The sequence below is a fragment of the Meriones unguiculatus genome, chromosome 15, assembly GCF_030254825.1.
Source record: "Meriones unguiculatus strain TT.TT164.6M chromosome 15, Bangor_MerUng_6.1, whole genome shotgun sequence".
In the NCBI taxonomy this organism is placed as follows: Eukaryota; Metazoa; Chordata; class Mammalia; order Rodentia; family Muridae; genus Meriones; species Meriones unguiculatus.
The window spans coordinates 68,586,945-68,605,136 of NC_083362.1; the positions used below are offsets into that span (position 1 = coordinate 68,586,945).

The window sequence follows — 18,192 nt, forward strand, 5'->3', positions numbered from 1 at the left end:
ACTTTAAGGCTTCTAGCGGCTGCTTCTTTCTTTTTTAAAACAACGGAGAAAAGTGTGGGCACACTTACAGGAACACCATCCAAGCCTGGAAATCCAGGGACACCAGTTGGACCCTAATTCCAAAATATAAAACAAAGATGTAAAAATGACTAAGTTATTAGATTGGCAAGTACATTTTCCTGAAACTATGAACAGCTGGTAATCCCAGATCGAAAGACCTTAGCACTCGTTGTCACTTGTTTTTACAGTGATTGCTCTAGGCCCCTAGATTTAAGAAGCATCCTTAAATTTAAAGCACGCTGCTGTATGGGCCTAGGAAGGCAACTCAGCAGAACCAACCCAAGTTAAACGTTCAGCATGCTGTCAAACTCCAGCCTTCAGCATCCTTCCCAGGACAACAGACTCTTAATGTGAACAACAGCAATTGATGGGGTTACATCCCTGCCCTGGCTCTGTATCTGTAGAACTGAAAAAAAAAATCAAAACCATATTTACACCAACAGAAAACAGGCTGTGGTTTTTCACACAGGATGGCATATTCAGTGTTTTTTGTTTTTTTCCTAAGAAATGTATGTGGGTTAAGAAATTAACATAGGCCGGGCCTGGTGGCACACGCCTGTAATCCCAGCACTCTGGAGGCAGAGGCAGGCTGATTTCTATGAGTTGGAGGCCAGCCTGGTCTAGAAAGTGAGTCTAGGACAGCCGAGGCCACACAAAGAAACCTGTCTCAAAAAACCAAAAAAGGAAAAAAAAAAAAAGGAAATTAGCATAGGATAGATACTCTCTAAGACATATTGTTGACTGAAAAATGAGAGGTTCAGCCAGTCACACTCAATGCTTCGTTGGGATTGTCCCGAAAGCCTATGAACATCACAAGTCTTCTGTGTGGACATTCGGAGATTGGAGAAATGTTCTCAAGCAGCTTGCTCCCAGGAGAGGGACTGGGGAAAAGACTGGTTAACACAGAGTCCTGTGTCTTAGTTTCTGACCTGGTGCACATATGAACCTGAGTGTTATGAAGAGATGGGCAGAATAATTTGTCCTTTAATGAGATACTGTATTTTTCCTTCCCAGAGTCGCTACCCACGGGGCAGCCACTTACCAGGCTACCGGTAGGCAGTGCCGCAAACCTGCGCATGCCTCACATTATTCAGAAGGGATGACTTCAACTTTCTATCTTTCTCTTCAACTTTCTTTCTTTCTCTTTAAGCACGCTTCTCCTAACACTTTGGGCTTCCTCAACAGCTTCGGCTCCCTTACTTTTCCCGGAAGTTCTCCTGCCTGTCACGGGGCTGTTTGTCCGTCAGTCACGTGTCTAACCTCCATGCCCCCATGCCTCTCTGCCTTCATGCCAGCTTAGACTGAATATGCTTTTCCTTCTCATCTCCATTCTCCTCCTTCAGGTACCTTCTGCGATTTACAGCTTGTCTATAGGGGAGAGTTTTCTTTTAAATATGAGTAAATTGTCCTGAGACTTTTAAACAAGCAAACAAACCCTGGGCACTGGAAACAGGTAAGATATTAATTTACTCACCTTGTCTCCTTTTTCCCCTGCTGGTCCAGGAAGGCCACTGTCACCTCTCATTCCTTTTTCTCCCGGAATCCCAATGGGTCCCGGGGGTCCCAAGGGCCCTATTGGTCCCTGTGGCCCCAGTGGTCCTGGATGACCCTGAAATGAAAAGATGAGCAAAAGAAGCCATGAATGCTGTTTGCTAATGCAGGCACTTCCCTGCGAATATAGAAAAATCAGAACATTAGAGTTGAGCAAATTCTAATAGAAACACAAATGACTGCCGAATACAAGTAGAAGCTATAGCATTGCCTTTTCAAGCTGATTTTAAACTCAATGGTAAATTTGCATCATTGTAGGCGCGTGTGTGCATATATGCCTATGTGCATGTGTGTGCATGTGCACCTGTGTGCGTGTGTGCTTGCATGTGTGTGTATGGGCCCAAGAGGACACATATATGTTTCCAGATATGGGTGGGTTAAAGCTGTGCTATTATTTTCACGCTGCCAAGTGCATTTGTGGCTCCTGAGATATGCTGTGAATCATAGAATTAAACATGTGAAAGTCTTACTGCTTCCATGTTTAGCACATGCAGAACACAGCTATGAGTGAGGGAGAAAGTGCCTGATAGACTTCAAAGGGATAATGATTTTTTTTAATGTCCTGTTGCTAAGCCCCACCTATGCCCCTGTACCAACTGTAGGTAGTGATTTTGAACTTCCAGGAAACAAAATTCTATCAAAATATAATTTTGATTTGCAGAAATTCAGTTGTTTATTTCCTTATAAAATAATCAACCTCTGGCGGCAAGGAGGCTGTTTGAACGGACTGAGAGGTAGAATCAGCTTGTCTGAACGACGCTGTGTCTCAACACTCTGTCAACTGAGCGTGGATGGAAAGTGTATTCGACTCAATTGTTATGTGTAATAACCTGCCTTGTCCTCAGCGACAATGCTGACAGAAAGCGGAAGGAAGATTGCAAATGAGCTGTTGAGTAATAAGGCCGTCACCAGCACATGGGGGTCTGGATGCACAACAGCCCACACTGTGGTGCAAACGCTCTCGGCTTGCTTTCCCGCTAGAGCTCAGCGTGTGTCATAGCCCATTAGAGTCGGAAAACACTCATCAAGCTCCTTCATAGTTGGGCTGTGAGGTTTTGTGGTTCTTCAAATCATCTAAAATCCATTAAGGAAAACAAAACAAAACAAAAACCTCTTACCCCCAATGACACTCACAACTGTATCATTTATAAAGGAACATTTTAGCCAGGCAGTGGTGGGCACCGCACGCCTTTAATCCCAGCACACCGGAGGCAGAGGCAGGAGGATCCCTGTGAGTTTGAGGCCAGCCTGTTTTACAGATCGAGTTCCAGGACAGCCAGGGCTACACAGAGAAACCCTATCTCAAGAAACATAGATAGATAGATAGATAGATAGATAGATAGATAGATAGATAGACAAATAAATAAATAAATGTGTGTATGCACGCTTATACATATGAACAATCACATGCGTGCCACAGGGATGCATGTCAGTTCTGGAGTCAGTTATCCCCTTCTACCATGTAGGTCCCTGGGATAGAACCCAGGCCATCAAGCTTGACTGTAAATGCCTTAATGCTGAGCCATCTCACTGCCCAGTAACTGTATTCGATGAACAGGTATGTCTTGCTACGTGGACAGAAAAGTTTGATAAATTTCAGGAGCTAAGATCATACTGCTTGGATTTCTAGAACACATGCAGGATGATCTCTGAGATGCACAGGGTCCCAGAAAAAAATATTTCTTGTGGAGTCCTACATGTATACAACTCTGAGATATCCCAAATCAAGGTGTTAGCACAGTTCATTTTAGATAAGGAAGTACTGTGTCCTGGCAATTGGGAGGGTTCTGATAACCAGATGTTCTGCAGATGTGCTGGCAACTGGGAGGGTTCTAATAACCAGATGTTCCCCTGAAACCAGCGCAATAGCCAGGTCTTCCCACCAGACCAGCGCATATGCATGAATACCAAAAACCTCTACACAGGAGATCACCCAATTGGGAAGAAGTGGTAACTGAGACCCCCGCTGTTACCACACTTAGACCCTGCCGAGACAGTGGTGCTGTCGATAGCCAGGCCCAGCCAAGCCAAGGGAGATGATGCAACTGCAGCCCGAGGAAGGAGCCATTAGCAACAATACAAGATGATTCACTACATTATCATTTGCCATAGCAGAAAAAAAGTCTTATGAGAGCCCGCCAGCCTGGGTCATTGTGTGACTTCTTACAACGAAGCACCATGTAGACTCACCCACTCAGTACCACAGTGAAAACATGAAAGACAAGCAGCTTGGAGGGCAGCCTAGCTGAAGAGAGAGCAGAGAGTGATACAGGCAAGAGAGGCACCCCAGGAGGATAAAAACCAAAGTCACTCATCTCAGGGGACAGTTAGAGGAGCCCCACACAGGAAGGCACTGCTTAGTTAGCCTTCCTTGGCCTGACAGAGCCAGGCAGTCCCCTCTGAGGCTGAGGTATTAACATAGAGGTGCCGATGTGGGCAGCTAGACTCCCATGAGAAAATGCGGGTGCCGCATCGACGGCATTTACAAACAGCTGTTAGCAGCAAAGGTCCATCCTGGCTGATGGAGGACATGAGGACGACAGTGATTAAGGACCCAAGCACAATATTCAGTCCCTGTGCGCAAAGCTCAAGGCCACACTTACTGGCTGTGTGTCCTTGAGAACATTTCTTTCTTCTAAAAATATCTCATTAGCATATATTAATTATAGAAAATAATTGGCCTCGTTATGACATTTCTGAACTATATCCTTAACCTCTCTCATGTTGGGCATCTTTGTCAGATAATAGCTCAGGGGCCAAAATGAATAAACCTACAAAGTTGTTTAAGTGAGTACCTGTCATGATAAATGTTAACCACCGTTATTATGCACGATTATGACAAATGTGTAAAAGACAAAAACAGGCAACAGAACAGTTCATCATATCCTCCCAACGCTCAAGAAACAGAACAGCCTTTTTGCTGACTATCTGCTTACAAATGGAGGCCTCCAGAATGGTGTGCAAACAGTAAAGGGAGGGAAAATACAAGCCAGGGCAATTTCACACCCCCTCCTTGTGCATCCTAGAATCAGCAAGTGTGACCTTTGTAATAAATATAAATTGCCATTTCTGTGTCACCATTATGTCACCCGACTCCACTGCCATTACTGACAAACTTTAACATCTACCCAGACTGAGCAAATCAAAACTGTACTTTAGACAGTTTTTCCTCATGTTTTTTCCATCCTTGACATAATACCTACAATTAACTGAGAATTATAAAAACTTTGAAAATTTAAGAATTCTGATATATATGTGTGTGTGTGTGTGTGTGTGTGTGTGTGTGTTACAAAATAGCAGTAATGAAACTTTGGGAGAACGGGAAAGGTAGATCAATTTGCAATGGATAGCATATACATTCTAGACCACAACCTAAAAAGAATAATAGTGACTTCAGATGACCTTCTTACCATGCATTAATTAACCTTATATCTAATATTAATCTTTTAAGTGAGATTAATTAATACACATTTAAAAGTTCTCTTTCTGTCTAAATATGAAAATCAGAAAACAACTAGTATTATATTGTTGGGAATTATCTTTCCATCTTGCAAGTAATTTGTACATCAACTCCCCAAATTATCTTCTGTGACTACAGTGCTTTACAATAATGTGCTATTTAGAGACATAGCAAGATGAACTCTCATTTAAAAGGGAAAATAAGAAGAGACGACCAATTAACTGGTCATAAATCTCTTTAATGGGTTTCATTTCAGACATGCAATCCTGAGTCCAGTAAGCTAATGCGGGGGGGGGGGGGAAGGAGTGGAAATGTTTAACACGGTGCTAAGACTTACAGAATTACATTTACTATGCTGTGGAAATGGGTCCTGATTAGAGAAAGAACAATAAAAATACTTTAAAAACAAACAGTAGGGCAGAAAATAGCTGTCTGTATTACTGAAGGAAACTGAACCTTCTTCCTCCAAGGTCCCCTCCCCTGACCCCAACATGCACCCAACTTCTGGCCATTTCTGGGAAGCTCTTGTTTTCAAAGCTTTGAGCATGCTGTCCTGACTCATGAGGGCCCTCCATTCCTGCCCTTGCTTGACAGTCTCACAAAGTTCCCATGGAAAGGTCTCCTCATCCTGATTTCCTCACTTCCTGCCTTTGCCCTGGAGAATGAAGATGCCTCTCCAAGATGCCAGAAGAACACTTCTCACCTGTTTCTACCGTCCTCTCTTTACCTGCACCCTCCTGTAAGCTTACATTCCTGAACCAGGACCATCTGGGACACAGAACATAGGTGACCACGCCCATGCTAGCAAGAAAGATGTCCTGGTCAGCCTTCTGTTACTATAATTAAACAACCCAGGGGCAGACTTTTTTTAATTAAAAAAGTTGGTCTGAGAATGTAGCTCAGTGGTAGAGCACATCTCCACGATCACAGGAAACAAAAACATAAGAAGAAGAGGAAGAGGAAGAGGAAGAGAGAGGAAGAGGAAGAAGAAGAAGAAGAAGAAGAAAGAAGAAGAAGAAGAAGAAGAAGAAGAAGAAGAAGAAGAAGAAGAAGAAGAAGAAGAAAAAGAAAAAGGAGAAGAAGAAAGACATTTATTTGGGCTCATAGTTCTGAGAGTACATGCAAGGTATAAATGACATAGAACAGCTCTGGCTGGAGCCCAAAAAGCTATACCATGTAATGATGGGAGAAAGAGTGTGTGAGTGTGTGAGTGTGTGTGTGTCTTGGGGGTGGGGGTATTCTCCCACACCCTTGTAGAGCCACAAGATTCAAACGTGGGGCTCTACTTTCATGCTCTAACCTATTCACTCCACAGAGGCTCCTTAACACCATTAACACAGGACTTTGGGGATTGAGCCCCTGCATGAGTTTAGGAGGAGACAAAACACACTCAGACCATAATGGCAGAGAACAATCAATGCTTCACAAAATAAGGTGAGCCCCGCCCGACCTCAGGAAAAGATGGGTGCAAATACTTCCCTGTAGCCCCGAACTACTGGCCCCCAGAACACCGGCTCGCACGACTTCTGTAAAATACTGAGGTCCTTCGGCAGGACTGTGTATGTTTAGAGTACGGCGCCACCTGCTGAGCAGCAAGCCTACTTGCAGGCCTACTGGAGTCTTAACAAAAGACGGCATAGATGCCAGCAGGCCTTGATTTCAAACTCCCTAAATAGCAACTTTGTAAGTGGAAAGCTCACATAAAATTTGGAATGTCTCCCTTTGAAGAATAGGAACTTTATTACTTCCTTTTAGTGCCTTTTAATATTATTAGTTATTTTGTTATATAATAAAATTTTTAAAAGAAACACATTAAACCTTGGGTGACTGTACTGAAACTGTCTAAAGGCTGCTCACAAAATCTTCCAAATGTTAGTCTTTGAAATAGTGGTTTGCCAGTTCACTGAATTAGAATAAATAATTTATCTACAGTAACGCAGAAAGAATTTCTATTTTCCTTAAGTCAGTTCACATAAAAATGAGGTCAGAAAAAAAAAATCCTTGTAAGTAAATATTTAGGCTTGCTTACCTCTAAAGCTACCTTAGAATTAATTACAGAGTGAATAGAGGAAAATAACAGTCTATGAAAGATATTTTCATAACTAGAAATTCAATCATCACAAGACTTCTTAACATTTAAATGTGTTAGAATATAGAGGATCCTATAACTCCTAGTCCCCACCCACCAATGACAGGATTAAAATGAGTTCCGCGTGGAATCCTGCGAGTGAGTTTTATATTAAAGAGTGGTGATTTATTTATTTCCTACAATGTGTGAAAAAAACAACTCTGTGATTTGTGACTTTCGTTATCAGAGAGTGAAGTCTTGGGGAGCAGAACTGAATGACAAGCAGTTTGACACCTGTGCAAGTGAGTGACACCATAAGGTGGCCCTGCTCCCCTCTACCCCAGGGCAAGGACCATCATGGCTATTAGTTATCAGAGTTCTTGCAGCAGCTGGCTCAGCTGGACAAAGGAGGTGGATCAGAGTACACACAGAATCGCTCCAAGGTCTGGACATTCCTTAGGACCTTGTTCCTGGTTACCTGACTGAGGAATACCCTTTCAGCAGCAGGAGTAAGAAAAATCACTTTTGTTTCACAAAGTAGAAGAAATCAAAAGACAAAAAAATTATACTTTTTCTAAGGAAAAAAAAAATCAAAATTTCAAGACAGCCTTTTTGGCAGCCACTGATCTTGTTTTTCTGAGCCCATAACCCATGAAGGATGAGAAAAACCACCCCTCTCCTTTGTGACTTGAGCAGCTTAGTTGCAAACTGACAGCTACAAACCCATATACAGGGGTGGGGAGGTGGCTTAGCTGGCAAAATGGTTGCTATGCAAGTGTGGAGACCTGAGTCTAAAAAGCTAGGTAGAAAGGTACTGGTTCATAATTCCAGAGTTAGGGAGGCCGATACAGGCAGACCCCTTGCTTACTTGATGAGATGCAGGCCAATTAAGAGACTCTGTTTCAAAACAGGTGAAAGGGCATCAGATACAGTCTTCTGGCTTCTGTGCACACGTGCACACACACACCCACCCACACCCACCCACCCACACACACACACACACACACACACACACACACTGAGGAGACCTTTCCATGGGAACGTTGAGAGACTGTCAACCAAAGCCAGAAATGGAGTGCCCTCATGAGTCAGGACAGAGTGTGTCTGTCTGTCTGTCCATCTGTCTGTCCAGTTTTCTCCTGTGACTTTTTCATGGTTTTTCTCTGCAAAAAAATTCTAATCAATGTAAAAAAAAAAATGAACGAAGTAGCAAATAAGGTGTTTCCAGTTCACCCTTGGATTGTAAGACCATGGTGGTGGCTATTGAAGTGTCGCAGGAAGGGGGAAAGGTTTACCTACCAAACTTGGTTATGGATCAGCCACCCTCCATTACTACCCCAGGGAATATAGCCAAACACGGAGAGGTGTGCCACGTTGTATCCACAGGGGCAGCTGAGAACATTGCCTCAATCCCACATCGCTGCTGCCTTGAATTCCTAACTGGAGGTTCAGTTTCTCCCCAGACAATTCTGCCTCCCACTAATGAACTGACAGAGCACAGGGTCCCACTAATTCCTATGGTGTCTGAAGTGAGATTTCTGGTTTTCCTTCTCCTCCTCCTACTTATCATCATCATCATCATCATCATCCAGTTTTGGGGACACAAGATCTCACTCTGTAGCCCTGGCTGGCCCTACTTCTCTGTGTAGTGGAGTGCTGAGCGTTGAACACACGGTAACCTCTTGCCTCTGCTCACGCCGACCCCTGGCTTCAGTGCTGGGGTTACAGGCATATGTCACCTTTCCCGGCTGTAATGTATGCTTTGTATGTAGCCTTCACTTGCTTTGGGGAGGAAACAGGAACTGAAGTCTAAGGAATGCTAAGCAAGCACTCTAGCACTGAGCTCACCTTTGTCTAATTTTTTGAGAGTATATCTGCACGAGCTCCCTGTTTCTTTATGAGGCAGCCCTAGGAAACAAGATTTAACCCAATTTACTGCAGACTTCGCTTCCCATGGGCCTTGATATCATCTGCTAGTCCCAGCTCTGTTTTCCAGCTGTCTTCTAGACTCTGTCTTCTACACTCTCTTGGGTATCTTCCTCCTAATTCACACTCACCATGTCAAAGCAGGGCTCCTCTCTCCCAGTCTTCTTCCCCGTGACTGCCAGTGTGACTGATCTATACACAGCACCCTGTGGGCCATCTGACCTTGCCGTCTCTCCCTCCCATGAGCACATCTGTTGTGTCTTCCTTTAAAGACGACTCCTGCCATATGTCTAGCTCATCTTCATCCCACTGCAAAGCCTTAGTCATGGTCATGTCAGTCTCCTTCAATCCTTTGACCCCAGTTTTCTCCCCAACATGGCTCTCTTCAGTCTGCCCTCTTCCTGTGCCATTACCCTCTGATGACACACTGTGCCCCACCACCCCAACCTACCTGTCCCTGCTCCATTTACACTTGTATATCCTAGAGATGACAGCGGCCTTTCCTCGCCTGTCACTCAAACCCTACTTTCCTCTCATCAAAAATATGTTGATGGCAGTGACATTAATGACCATGCCACCAAGGTCTGGGATTTTCATCTGCCTTAAGCTCAATATGGTGTTCTGCTTTCTTCTCATGGGCGCTTTACAACCATGGAGAGCAGAAAGCCATTCTTGTATATTTCCTCATTCTCCTGTGAGGACTCTTAACCTCAGAGAGACAAAGCATTTTGCTTGAGACCACACAGCAAGTACCTGGGGAAGAAGAGATCCGAACACAGATCTTCTGACTTCAAGGTGTCTGCCTCCCTTTCCCTCCCAGACCTCACCAACCACACTGACCTCAAACCCACAGCCACCTGAAAAGAACAGCCAAGAAGATTCCCCACCTTCATTCCATTAATGTTTTGTGTATATGATTTAATATCTGTTTAACATAATGCCCTTTAGAATGTCTTTGGGACCAGAGAACCATTCCCATTACAGAACCTTGGCCATTGTCTCTCACACACTACAAATTTTAAATGTGTGGCGCCCTCCCTCCTCTCCTCCAGGTCCCACCCACTGAAACTAGAATTTACAAATAAACATTGTACCTAGCTCTCCCTTTGCTTCATCTATTTACTCTGATGTTGTTATCATTCCCTTTAACGCCCCTTTTCTTTTTAATACATAAGTGTAATTCAGAGAACAGGCCACTAGGGGTCACTGCGCTATCACAAACACCCTCACACTGGGCGGAAAGAAGGCCATGCTGGAGTCCTCTGGGCACACAGGGCCTCCTGAATCTTCCCATATCATTTGGGGGAGAGAGGAGTCTAGGCATTAGGAAGAATTTCAAAACTGGAGAAGGAAGAGGTGGTAAGCAGTCCAAGGGTCCTGGAGTGCAGTAGCAAAGAATGTTCCTGTACCTTACGATCACCTCACCTGTTAACACGTTTGTGGGGTTCGTTGATCAGTCTGCCTTGGGGCATGCTAGGGACTTTGGCTATGCCCTCAAGAGGCAGTGTGCAGGTGCAATCCAAAAACACTGTACAGAGGTCCAAAGGAGAAAGCTAAGCCATTTGGGCAATAAGGTCACCTCCTGGACCAGTCCCTGATGAGCGAGTCTCCCATCCTGCACATTAGTGTGTTGGGAACAGCTTGGCATAATCTGAGCGCGGTGGAGACCGAGGACACCAGGTGGGGTCCTGTGCAGTCTGCTCCTGTGACTTTCCCTCCTCCTCTGCCCTGTTGTCCTGGCATCCCTTCCTCCCTTCCCCAGACTCCTCGTGTTTTTCCCCTCTCTGTGTCCTGCACAGCTCCTCTTCCTCCTGTAGCAGCTCTCCTGGAGCTCCGGTGGATGCCTTGGCCCCTTCTGCCTTCCTCTTCATGGGGAAGACTGTGTGTTTCCATGCAGCACACTGCATCCACAGTTAAGCAGTTCCCTCCGCCTGTAGCTCTTGAAATATTTGTCTGTCGACACAACTTACACCCTCACTTGGGCAAACAGTACCACACTGAGCACTCACCCACAGTTCCCAAGCCTCCCTCCGTGGTCAAGCCAGCCTCGGGAATATTTCCGAGCCCACCCACCTCCATATCCACTCCTTGGTAAGACTCTGACTTCCCACCTGGGTAATGCAGTAGCCTATTAGCAGGCCTTCCCAGTAACACCCTCTCTTCCCCAGACACAGGTATCCATTGTCCCTATGCCCACTGTGCTTATAAGGTGACAAGAGTTAGGATCTTATCCTAGGTCACCCAGGGGAGTTCTAACTGCCCTCCCACATTTCCTTATAAGAAGGGTGTGGGTAAGAGTCGACACAGACCACAGAGAATAAACCAACACGAAGGAAGCTGGGGAAGTGCATCCAGAACCGAAGAATGTTAAGCACTCTTAAGAACCACATTGGTTGGAGCAGACTCAGCAGCTGGAGGCTGGCAGTGCCAATGCCTTGCCTTTGAACATCTGGTCTCGGGGGTTCGTTAAAGCGCACACTTCTGTTCCAGCAAGCCACCAAAGCGTGTGCCAAATTGTCACAGAAGCTGTGGGTGTCAATGTGACTCTTCCTCCACACTGGGGCTGGCTGCCCTCCACCTCCAGCAGGTCCAAACTGGAGGGCATATCCAGCATCCTCTGCCAGATGCCCACATGCTGCCAAGCAAAGCCAGCTCAGGGAACCAACTTGCCCACCCAAGGAGAAGCCAGGACCTTTTACCATGAGGCATCCTCAAGCGCCCACAGAGTGCTTGAGGATTATTCTCCTCTGTCTCTCCTAAGGACTGCGAAACCTCCCAGCCCTGGGGACTCTCTTCTTTATGACACGACCTTGTCCTTTGCCTGGCAAGTGTTTGACGGTTATTTGTCGAACAAATGGGAAAGTATTCCTGCTACTTGCAGTTAAGATAGCACGGCAAAGTGATGAAAAAAGAGCTTGGACTCCACACAGGGAGACCTGAAACCCCACTGGAAATCACTGCACTGAAGGAAATGAATGGCATACGCAGATACTTGGAAACCGCCATCAAGCCCACACTAAAATTAAGCCTGGAAGAAGTCCTGTTTGTTAGAACCACATGGACTTGGCTCGGTGGGAAATATGCTGCAACTGTACAATGAAGGAGGCAAATATTCTTTCTCCTCCTTTCATAGACACAAATGCTACATGTCAGGGAGATCTGTCAGCATACCAAAATTGATGGGATTACGCGCAGTTACTCTTCAGATGGACCTCGACTGTTGTTGTTGCCTTGATACTGTAGATAGACCTTCTGCTAAGCGCAGGCTCCAAAAGCCCTTCTCCAAAATACTCAACCCCTAGACACAGCAAACTCAAATCTAGAAATAGGCTCCTTTGGCTTCTGCAAGTGTTCTGGTGTTAAAAAAAAAAAAAGTTACCATTTCTGAAATAAACCCTTGAGCAAGCTAAACCAACACTGTGACCTGCAGCCTGGCAGCTGTAATCCACAGGAACTACATGTGATAGCAGGGGACTGGGTTTCAGAAAAACTCTGGGGTTTTGTGCCTCTGCAGGACAAAGGCATGGCCCAGTGCCTCATTCTTATCAATGAGAGTGGTCCTCGCCTTCTGACCACAGGTTACTTGCATAATATATGTATATGTAGATAGATAGATAGATAGATAGATAGATAGATAGATAGATAGAATCACTGATCAGAGAATTTTCTGGTGATGACAAAGTGAGTCATCCAGAGAGTCCTTGGAGGAATAAGATGCACAGGACAATAAAGTAGCAGCAAAGCCTAGGAATGGGTGACAGGCTGGCTTTACCAACCTTTGGTTGTCACTGGATTGTGTTTCCTGTAAAAACAGGTTATTGACTACTGGGAATTTGGAGACATAAAACCACTGCTCTATACCATTTGCCAGGCTGAAATTAGTGTCCTGAAAACAGCTGTGTCCATGATAAAGCGTCTGAGTGTTAGAACTGTGTGCAAATAATTTAATGGTATGAAAAATACTAACAATAACTGAAAATCCCGACGTAAATTCTGCTTCTTAATCACAGGATGCAGGCTGATAAAAATATAAGGGGTGAGTCAGTGAGTGCCGTGATGCATTGTACTAAGCATATTCAGCGATTTACAATCCCAAAGGAAACAGAGACTCACTGATATTTGGGTTTCACACTAAAAACATGAAGACGGTATGAGTCTAAAGTCATTTGCCCCTTGTACCGAGACCATCACATCTCAAAGCTCTGTTAGTTTCATAGCTGCTTCACTCCCTCAGATGATAAAACACATTCTATTAAAAAAAAAAAAGCTGCAGAAAGATAAACTATTTCTATTACCCTCCTAGTTACTAACCCAGCACTCATCAAAGGTCCCGTCCTGGTTCATAAGGACATGGCTTCATCTTACAGACAACCACTAACTACATGGAGCTGCTTCCCTTGAGACTGACAAAGACTAAGTTAAACTCCTGTCCGATTCTATCCCATTTGCCTCCTTACAGAGAGATGAACAGCAAGTTTGGAAAGGAGATGGGCAGAATCCTGGATCGTGTAGGGGAGCAACTCAGCAGCTATCCACTCATGCCCTACGTCCCAGAACCAAGGGATACCATCACTCCGAGGGACGGATTTACCCTCTAGACAAATCTTTCTCTCCTCTGTTGAGCTTGGATCTGCCAGCCAGCCATCAGAAAGTGCACTCTCATCCCCTCCACTACCCCAACACCACTGGCCTGGAAAGTTCCCAGTGCCACGGTGGTCAGAGTTGACTCACTGTGAAGATGCTCATCTCTGGCCATACCTGAAGTTCCCGGGGATTTGAATTACGGGAGCTTGCTCACTTTATAGCAGTGCAACGTGAGATAGGAGGGCTAGGTACAGAGGGGAGACTCACTGTTGACCCTGTTTTTCTTTCTTGGAAACAGCAGGTTTTCTTACGGATTCCCAGTGTGCTTGCACTGCACACCGAATTCTCTGTAGGCTGGAGTCTATTGATGGATGCATGTAGACCACCTGCCTGCTCAAAGCAGTGCAACAGAATACACCTATTCCAAAGGTTGCCAATGAGCAAGATTGTGTCCCTCTAAAGTGTGCACTGTGAGTCAAGAGGCTGTTTTCATGACCCACCACAAGCACGTGCTTAGGATCTATGAGGGCGTCCAGACATAGCCGTACTCAAAACTGACGGAGTGAGAAGGCTGGACACTGCACATATCTGTCCCTGCTCTACCTCACTGTAACTCCAGACCCAGACAAAGAGCTAATCTGTTAGCAAGAAGCTAGCTTCATTCGTCAAGAATCACTCAGCCTCCTGCGCTTTGGTGCTCCTCCAGAAGCCATAGTTAGGAAGTGAAAAGTACCTGGTACGAGCTGTTGGCCAAGGATGGGGGAGGGTTCATGATGCCACCACTCCTCCTCTGTAAGGAACCCATGGCAACTGATGGTTGCTGTGGAGGTGTCGTCTTCTTCAGTGCTGCACTCACTAGTAAGGTGACACTGCCCCAGTGTCACCAACCCCAATTAAATTCAGTGAATCACTCCTGTCACACACACACACTGAGACAGAGAGAGAGAGATCAAAGCAGGAAGGGGACTTATTGAGAAGAAAGTTTTCAGTGTGTATGTGTGTGGGGGGGGGATGACAGATGATAATGGTGATATTAAATGACCAGAATGTATTATATGCTTGTATTATCAAGGAATAAACAATAATAAAAAGAATCACTTCAGACTCAAGAGTTCTAGTATGGGGCTTAAACAAACCACCCATTGACCCCACAGGAAAGCCACAACTTTCTTCTTAGGGAAACCAGACTTTCCCTAACTGGGCTGAGTAACCTCAGGGAGATGCCTCCAGCCCTTGGAATTCAGTGTCAACTTGCTGTTAGCATTCAGCAGTCCACAGGGAGCTGCCACTGTGGCTAGAGAGCTTGGCTGGACGCTAAGAACTGAGCGCCTCCATCTCCAGCCCCTCCCAGTGCCATATGGCCTTCCTCCCACATTCTCGGCTGGAAAAATGCCACCCATACCTGCAGCCCTCACAGGAAGATTCCAGCCACCAGGAAAGGCGTGGGTTGCTAGCGCTGCACACACTGTCCCCTTGGCCACCCAGTCCCGGGGACACACACATAGCAGAGAGAAGCTCAGCCTAGGAAGCCCTGGCAGTCCAACGGACAGCCTTGGAAGCTCAAAAGCACAGTCTGTACACAGTCATTGTCTTGTGATCACAGAGTTCAAGAAGCAGAAGCGGGATCCAGGCAGCAGATGTAAAGGGCTTGAGCTCACGGGGTGACAGTAGACCCAGGTGTCGGAATCTAAGTGTAACAACCTTTCCCTGCCTGTGGGGCAAGGGCGGAAAGTGAGGACAGGCACCTGGATGTGGTTACTGGCTCCGATTCGGGCTCCTTCCACCACCAGATGGAAACACAAACAGTCACACCCACCCCACCTTCTCTATGTGGCTCTGTTGGTGCTGGGCACCCATCAACCTCTGGTGTAGCATGTACCCTGAATGACACCCGGGAAGCTGAGCTGAACTGTTGGCCTCTGCTCGTTAGACACCAGTAGCTCCCTCCACTCAACTGTGACGACTAAAATGTGATTCAACAGTCAGTGTCCCTAGAAAGGTGGGTGAAACAAAATGATCCACAGCAAAGAACCACTGAACTAAGGGGACTGAGATTCCTAAAGGTACATGGATGCAGTGATAAAGCCACGGAGTGGGAGGAAGGAAATGCTTTGCCCTAAAGACTGACTGCCAGCCAAGCATGCTTTCTGAGTGTCATGCCTAGCCCTGTAGGGTTGATATGGGCATCATTTGGACTAAACGTTTATGTCCCTTTTACATATGTTGAAATCCCAAGCTCTAATGTGTCAAGAGTAGGGGATGGAGTATCTGGGAGGTAACTTGATCATCACCACGAAACCCTTCTGAGAAGATCCTAGAGCACTCTCTGTCTCTCTCCAAAAAACACCATCCTCAAGATGGAAAATGGCTCTCATTAGCCACAAGGTTTGCAGGCACCTTGAACTTGGCTTGCTGGCTTCCAGAACAGTGAGAAACAGATTTAAGTTGACTAAAGCCCAGTACTGTCTGGTTTTATGTGTCCACTTGGCACACTCAAGAGTCATCAGAGGGGAAGGAGCTTCAGCTGAGGAAATGTCTCCATGAGATGCAGCTATAAGACATTCTCTCAATTAGTGATCAGTTAGGGAGGGCACAGCTCACTGTGGCTGGTGATCTTCTATAAAAAAGCAGGCTGAGCAAGCCGTGTGGAGCAAGCCAGTAAGCAGCACTCCTCCTTGGCCTGCATCAGCTCCTGTCTCCAGGTTTCGGCCCTGCTGGAGTTCCTGTCCTGCCTTCCCTTGGTGATGAACAGCAGTGTGGAAGACTCAGCTGAATAATCCCTTTCTTCCCCACCTTGCTTTGTGGTCATGGTGTCTCATTCATTGCAGCAAATGTAACTAACCCTGACTGAGACAGGCCTCCAATGCACTCTGTTTCAGTAGCATGAAGACTACAGCATCAAAACCAACCGTTGAATTGACCTCAAAACTATCCAAAGCTTGAGGAAGACAACCAACCTTAACCCTTCTTGCCAGACTGTGGGGATATTTCCATTGCGGTCTTTTACTTTCTCCTTTGTAATTGACACACAATTATGAGTAGTTAAGGTATAAAGATTGGTATTTCAGCATAGGTCTACAAAAAATATATGAGAGGGTTTTAAAGCAAAGGAGTTACTTCATCTGAACCTCAGCACATGGCTGACAAGCTGCCAACTGCAGCCCAGGGACACATATATGAGTTCCCCAAAAGACAGTAGCCAAGATGGGCCCCGCGATTTATGAAATAGACACGAGTCCAGTTGCCAGCAGAACTCTTCTGGGTGGCCTTAAACTAGAAACTGGTCTTGGGCTCAGTCCTCTGCAAAGCAGAATTGCTGTATGTAAGGTGAGGAGCCAGAGAGTTAGGTAAGGCATTTCGAGCTGATAGAATAGTCACGGCAAATACGGAGCCTGCAATGTACAGCTATTGCCTTAAACTGGGATACTAAATTTCAATAGGGTGCTTTACATGAAAGGGTGTTATGGTCAGATGTCTGGAAGATGACTTTAAACCAAGTTAGTTGTTTTTTTTTTTTCCTTCGCACACTTCTCAGAGTCTTTAAAACACTGCTATGCAATAAGCCTTGGAGGAGGTGACCCAGAACGGACACCGCAGGCCTTTCTTCATAGGGCGATTCCTGACACTAGTGTTGTATAAAACACAGGGTGCACAGCGCAGCCCAGATTGTCTTCTCAGCTTCACACATAGTCCCAGTTAATTGCAGCCTTCCCTAAGACCACGAAGAGCACTCACTGTAAGAGATCAGCACCGCACTGCTGGCTAACAGCAGCACTGGAGGCTGCTGAATGGTTTGAACCCCAGGCCTGCTGTCCACGTTGATTTCCCAGTCACTCACCCGAGATCCCTTTTCAGGAAGACACTGGCAGACAGAGCAGTTTCTTCCTCCACAGGGGCCGCCGTATTTCTTGCCACTCTGGAAAGTAAGGCATATTAAAGTATATTAAGCCTCGGGGCTTGGTCCAGTTCATAGAAAATACGCTAGAACAAGCCCAACGTGTGCAAATCCTGCAGAACACTTTTTACCTTTGCATCCAGGCAAAGCAAATGCTGATTTATTTACTGTGAGACAGGTTGAAGGTAGGAAGCCAGGCTGCACTCAGACGTTTGATCCTCCTGCCTCAGCTTCACAAGTAACCCCCCCACCCATCACACCTGGCTGCAATGAGTAGGACCAACACATAAAAAGTAGTGCACCAAGTTGCAATGTAGGTGGGCTGATTGCATGGGTCAGACCCATGGACACTGAGGACACTGGAGAAAGAGGAACCTTGTTCAAAGGCCAGCAGAGCCAGAATCGCCTAGAGCCTTTCCATGAGGACTGCAGTGGTAAGTTGAGAAAGGTTTAGAGGTGTATGTAAGTGCTGCAGCCAGGCAGGCTTGGCACAGAGGAGTCTAGTTTCGATGATAAGCTTGACTTTCTTCCCATGGCCTCCTTGTTGTGCCTCCCAGATCGGCCAGCGTATGTGGCCCTCACCAGACAAATCCTTCCTAGGGCAATTCTCTAGATAAACTTCTGGTTTGGATTTAAAATTTTAATTCC

General features: G+C 45.8%; 1 protein-coding gene across 1 annotated transcript in view; it reads right to left on the bottom strand.

Moving 5' to 3' along the window:
• Positions 1-18,192, bottom strand: part of Col4a4 (collagen type IV alpha 4 chain) — a 115,412-nt gene that overhangs the window by 77,638 nt on the left and 19,582 nt on the right. Inside the window, exons 4-6 of the mRNA XM_021635103.2 lie at positions 17,488-17,565; positions 1,535-1,669; positions 69-113 (exon numbers count right to left, since the gene is read on the bottom strand). Of these exons, the coding sequence (XP_021490778.1) occupies positions 69-113; positions 1,535-1,669; positions 17,488-17,565 (258 nt within the window). The remainder of the gene's footprint in view (positions 1-68; positions 114-1,534; positions 1,670-17,487; positions 17,566-18,192) is intronic.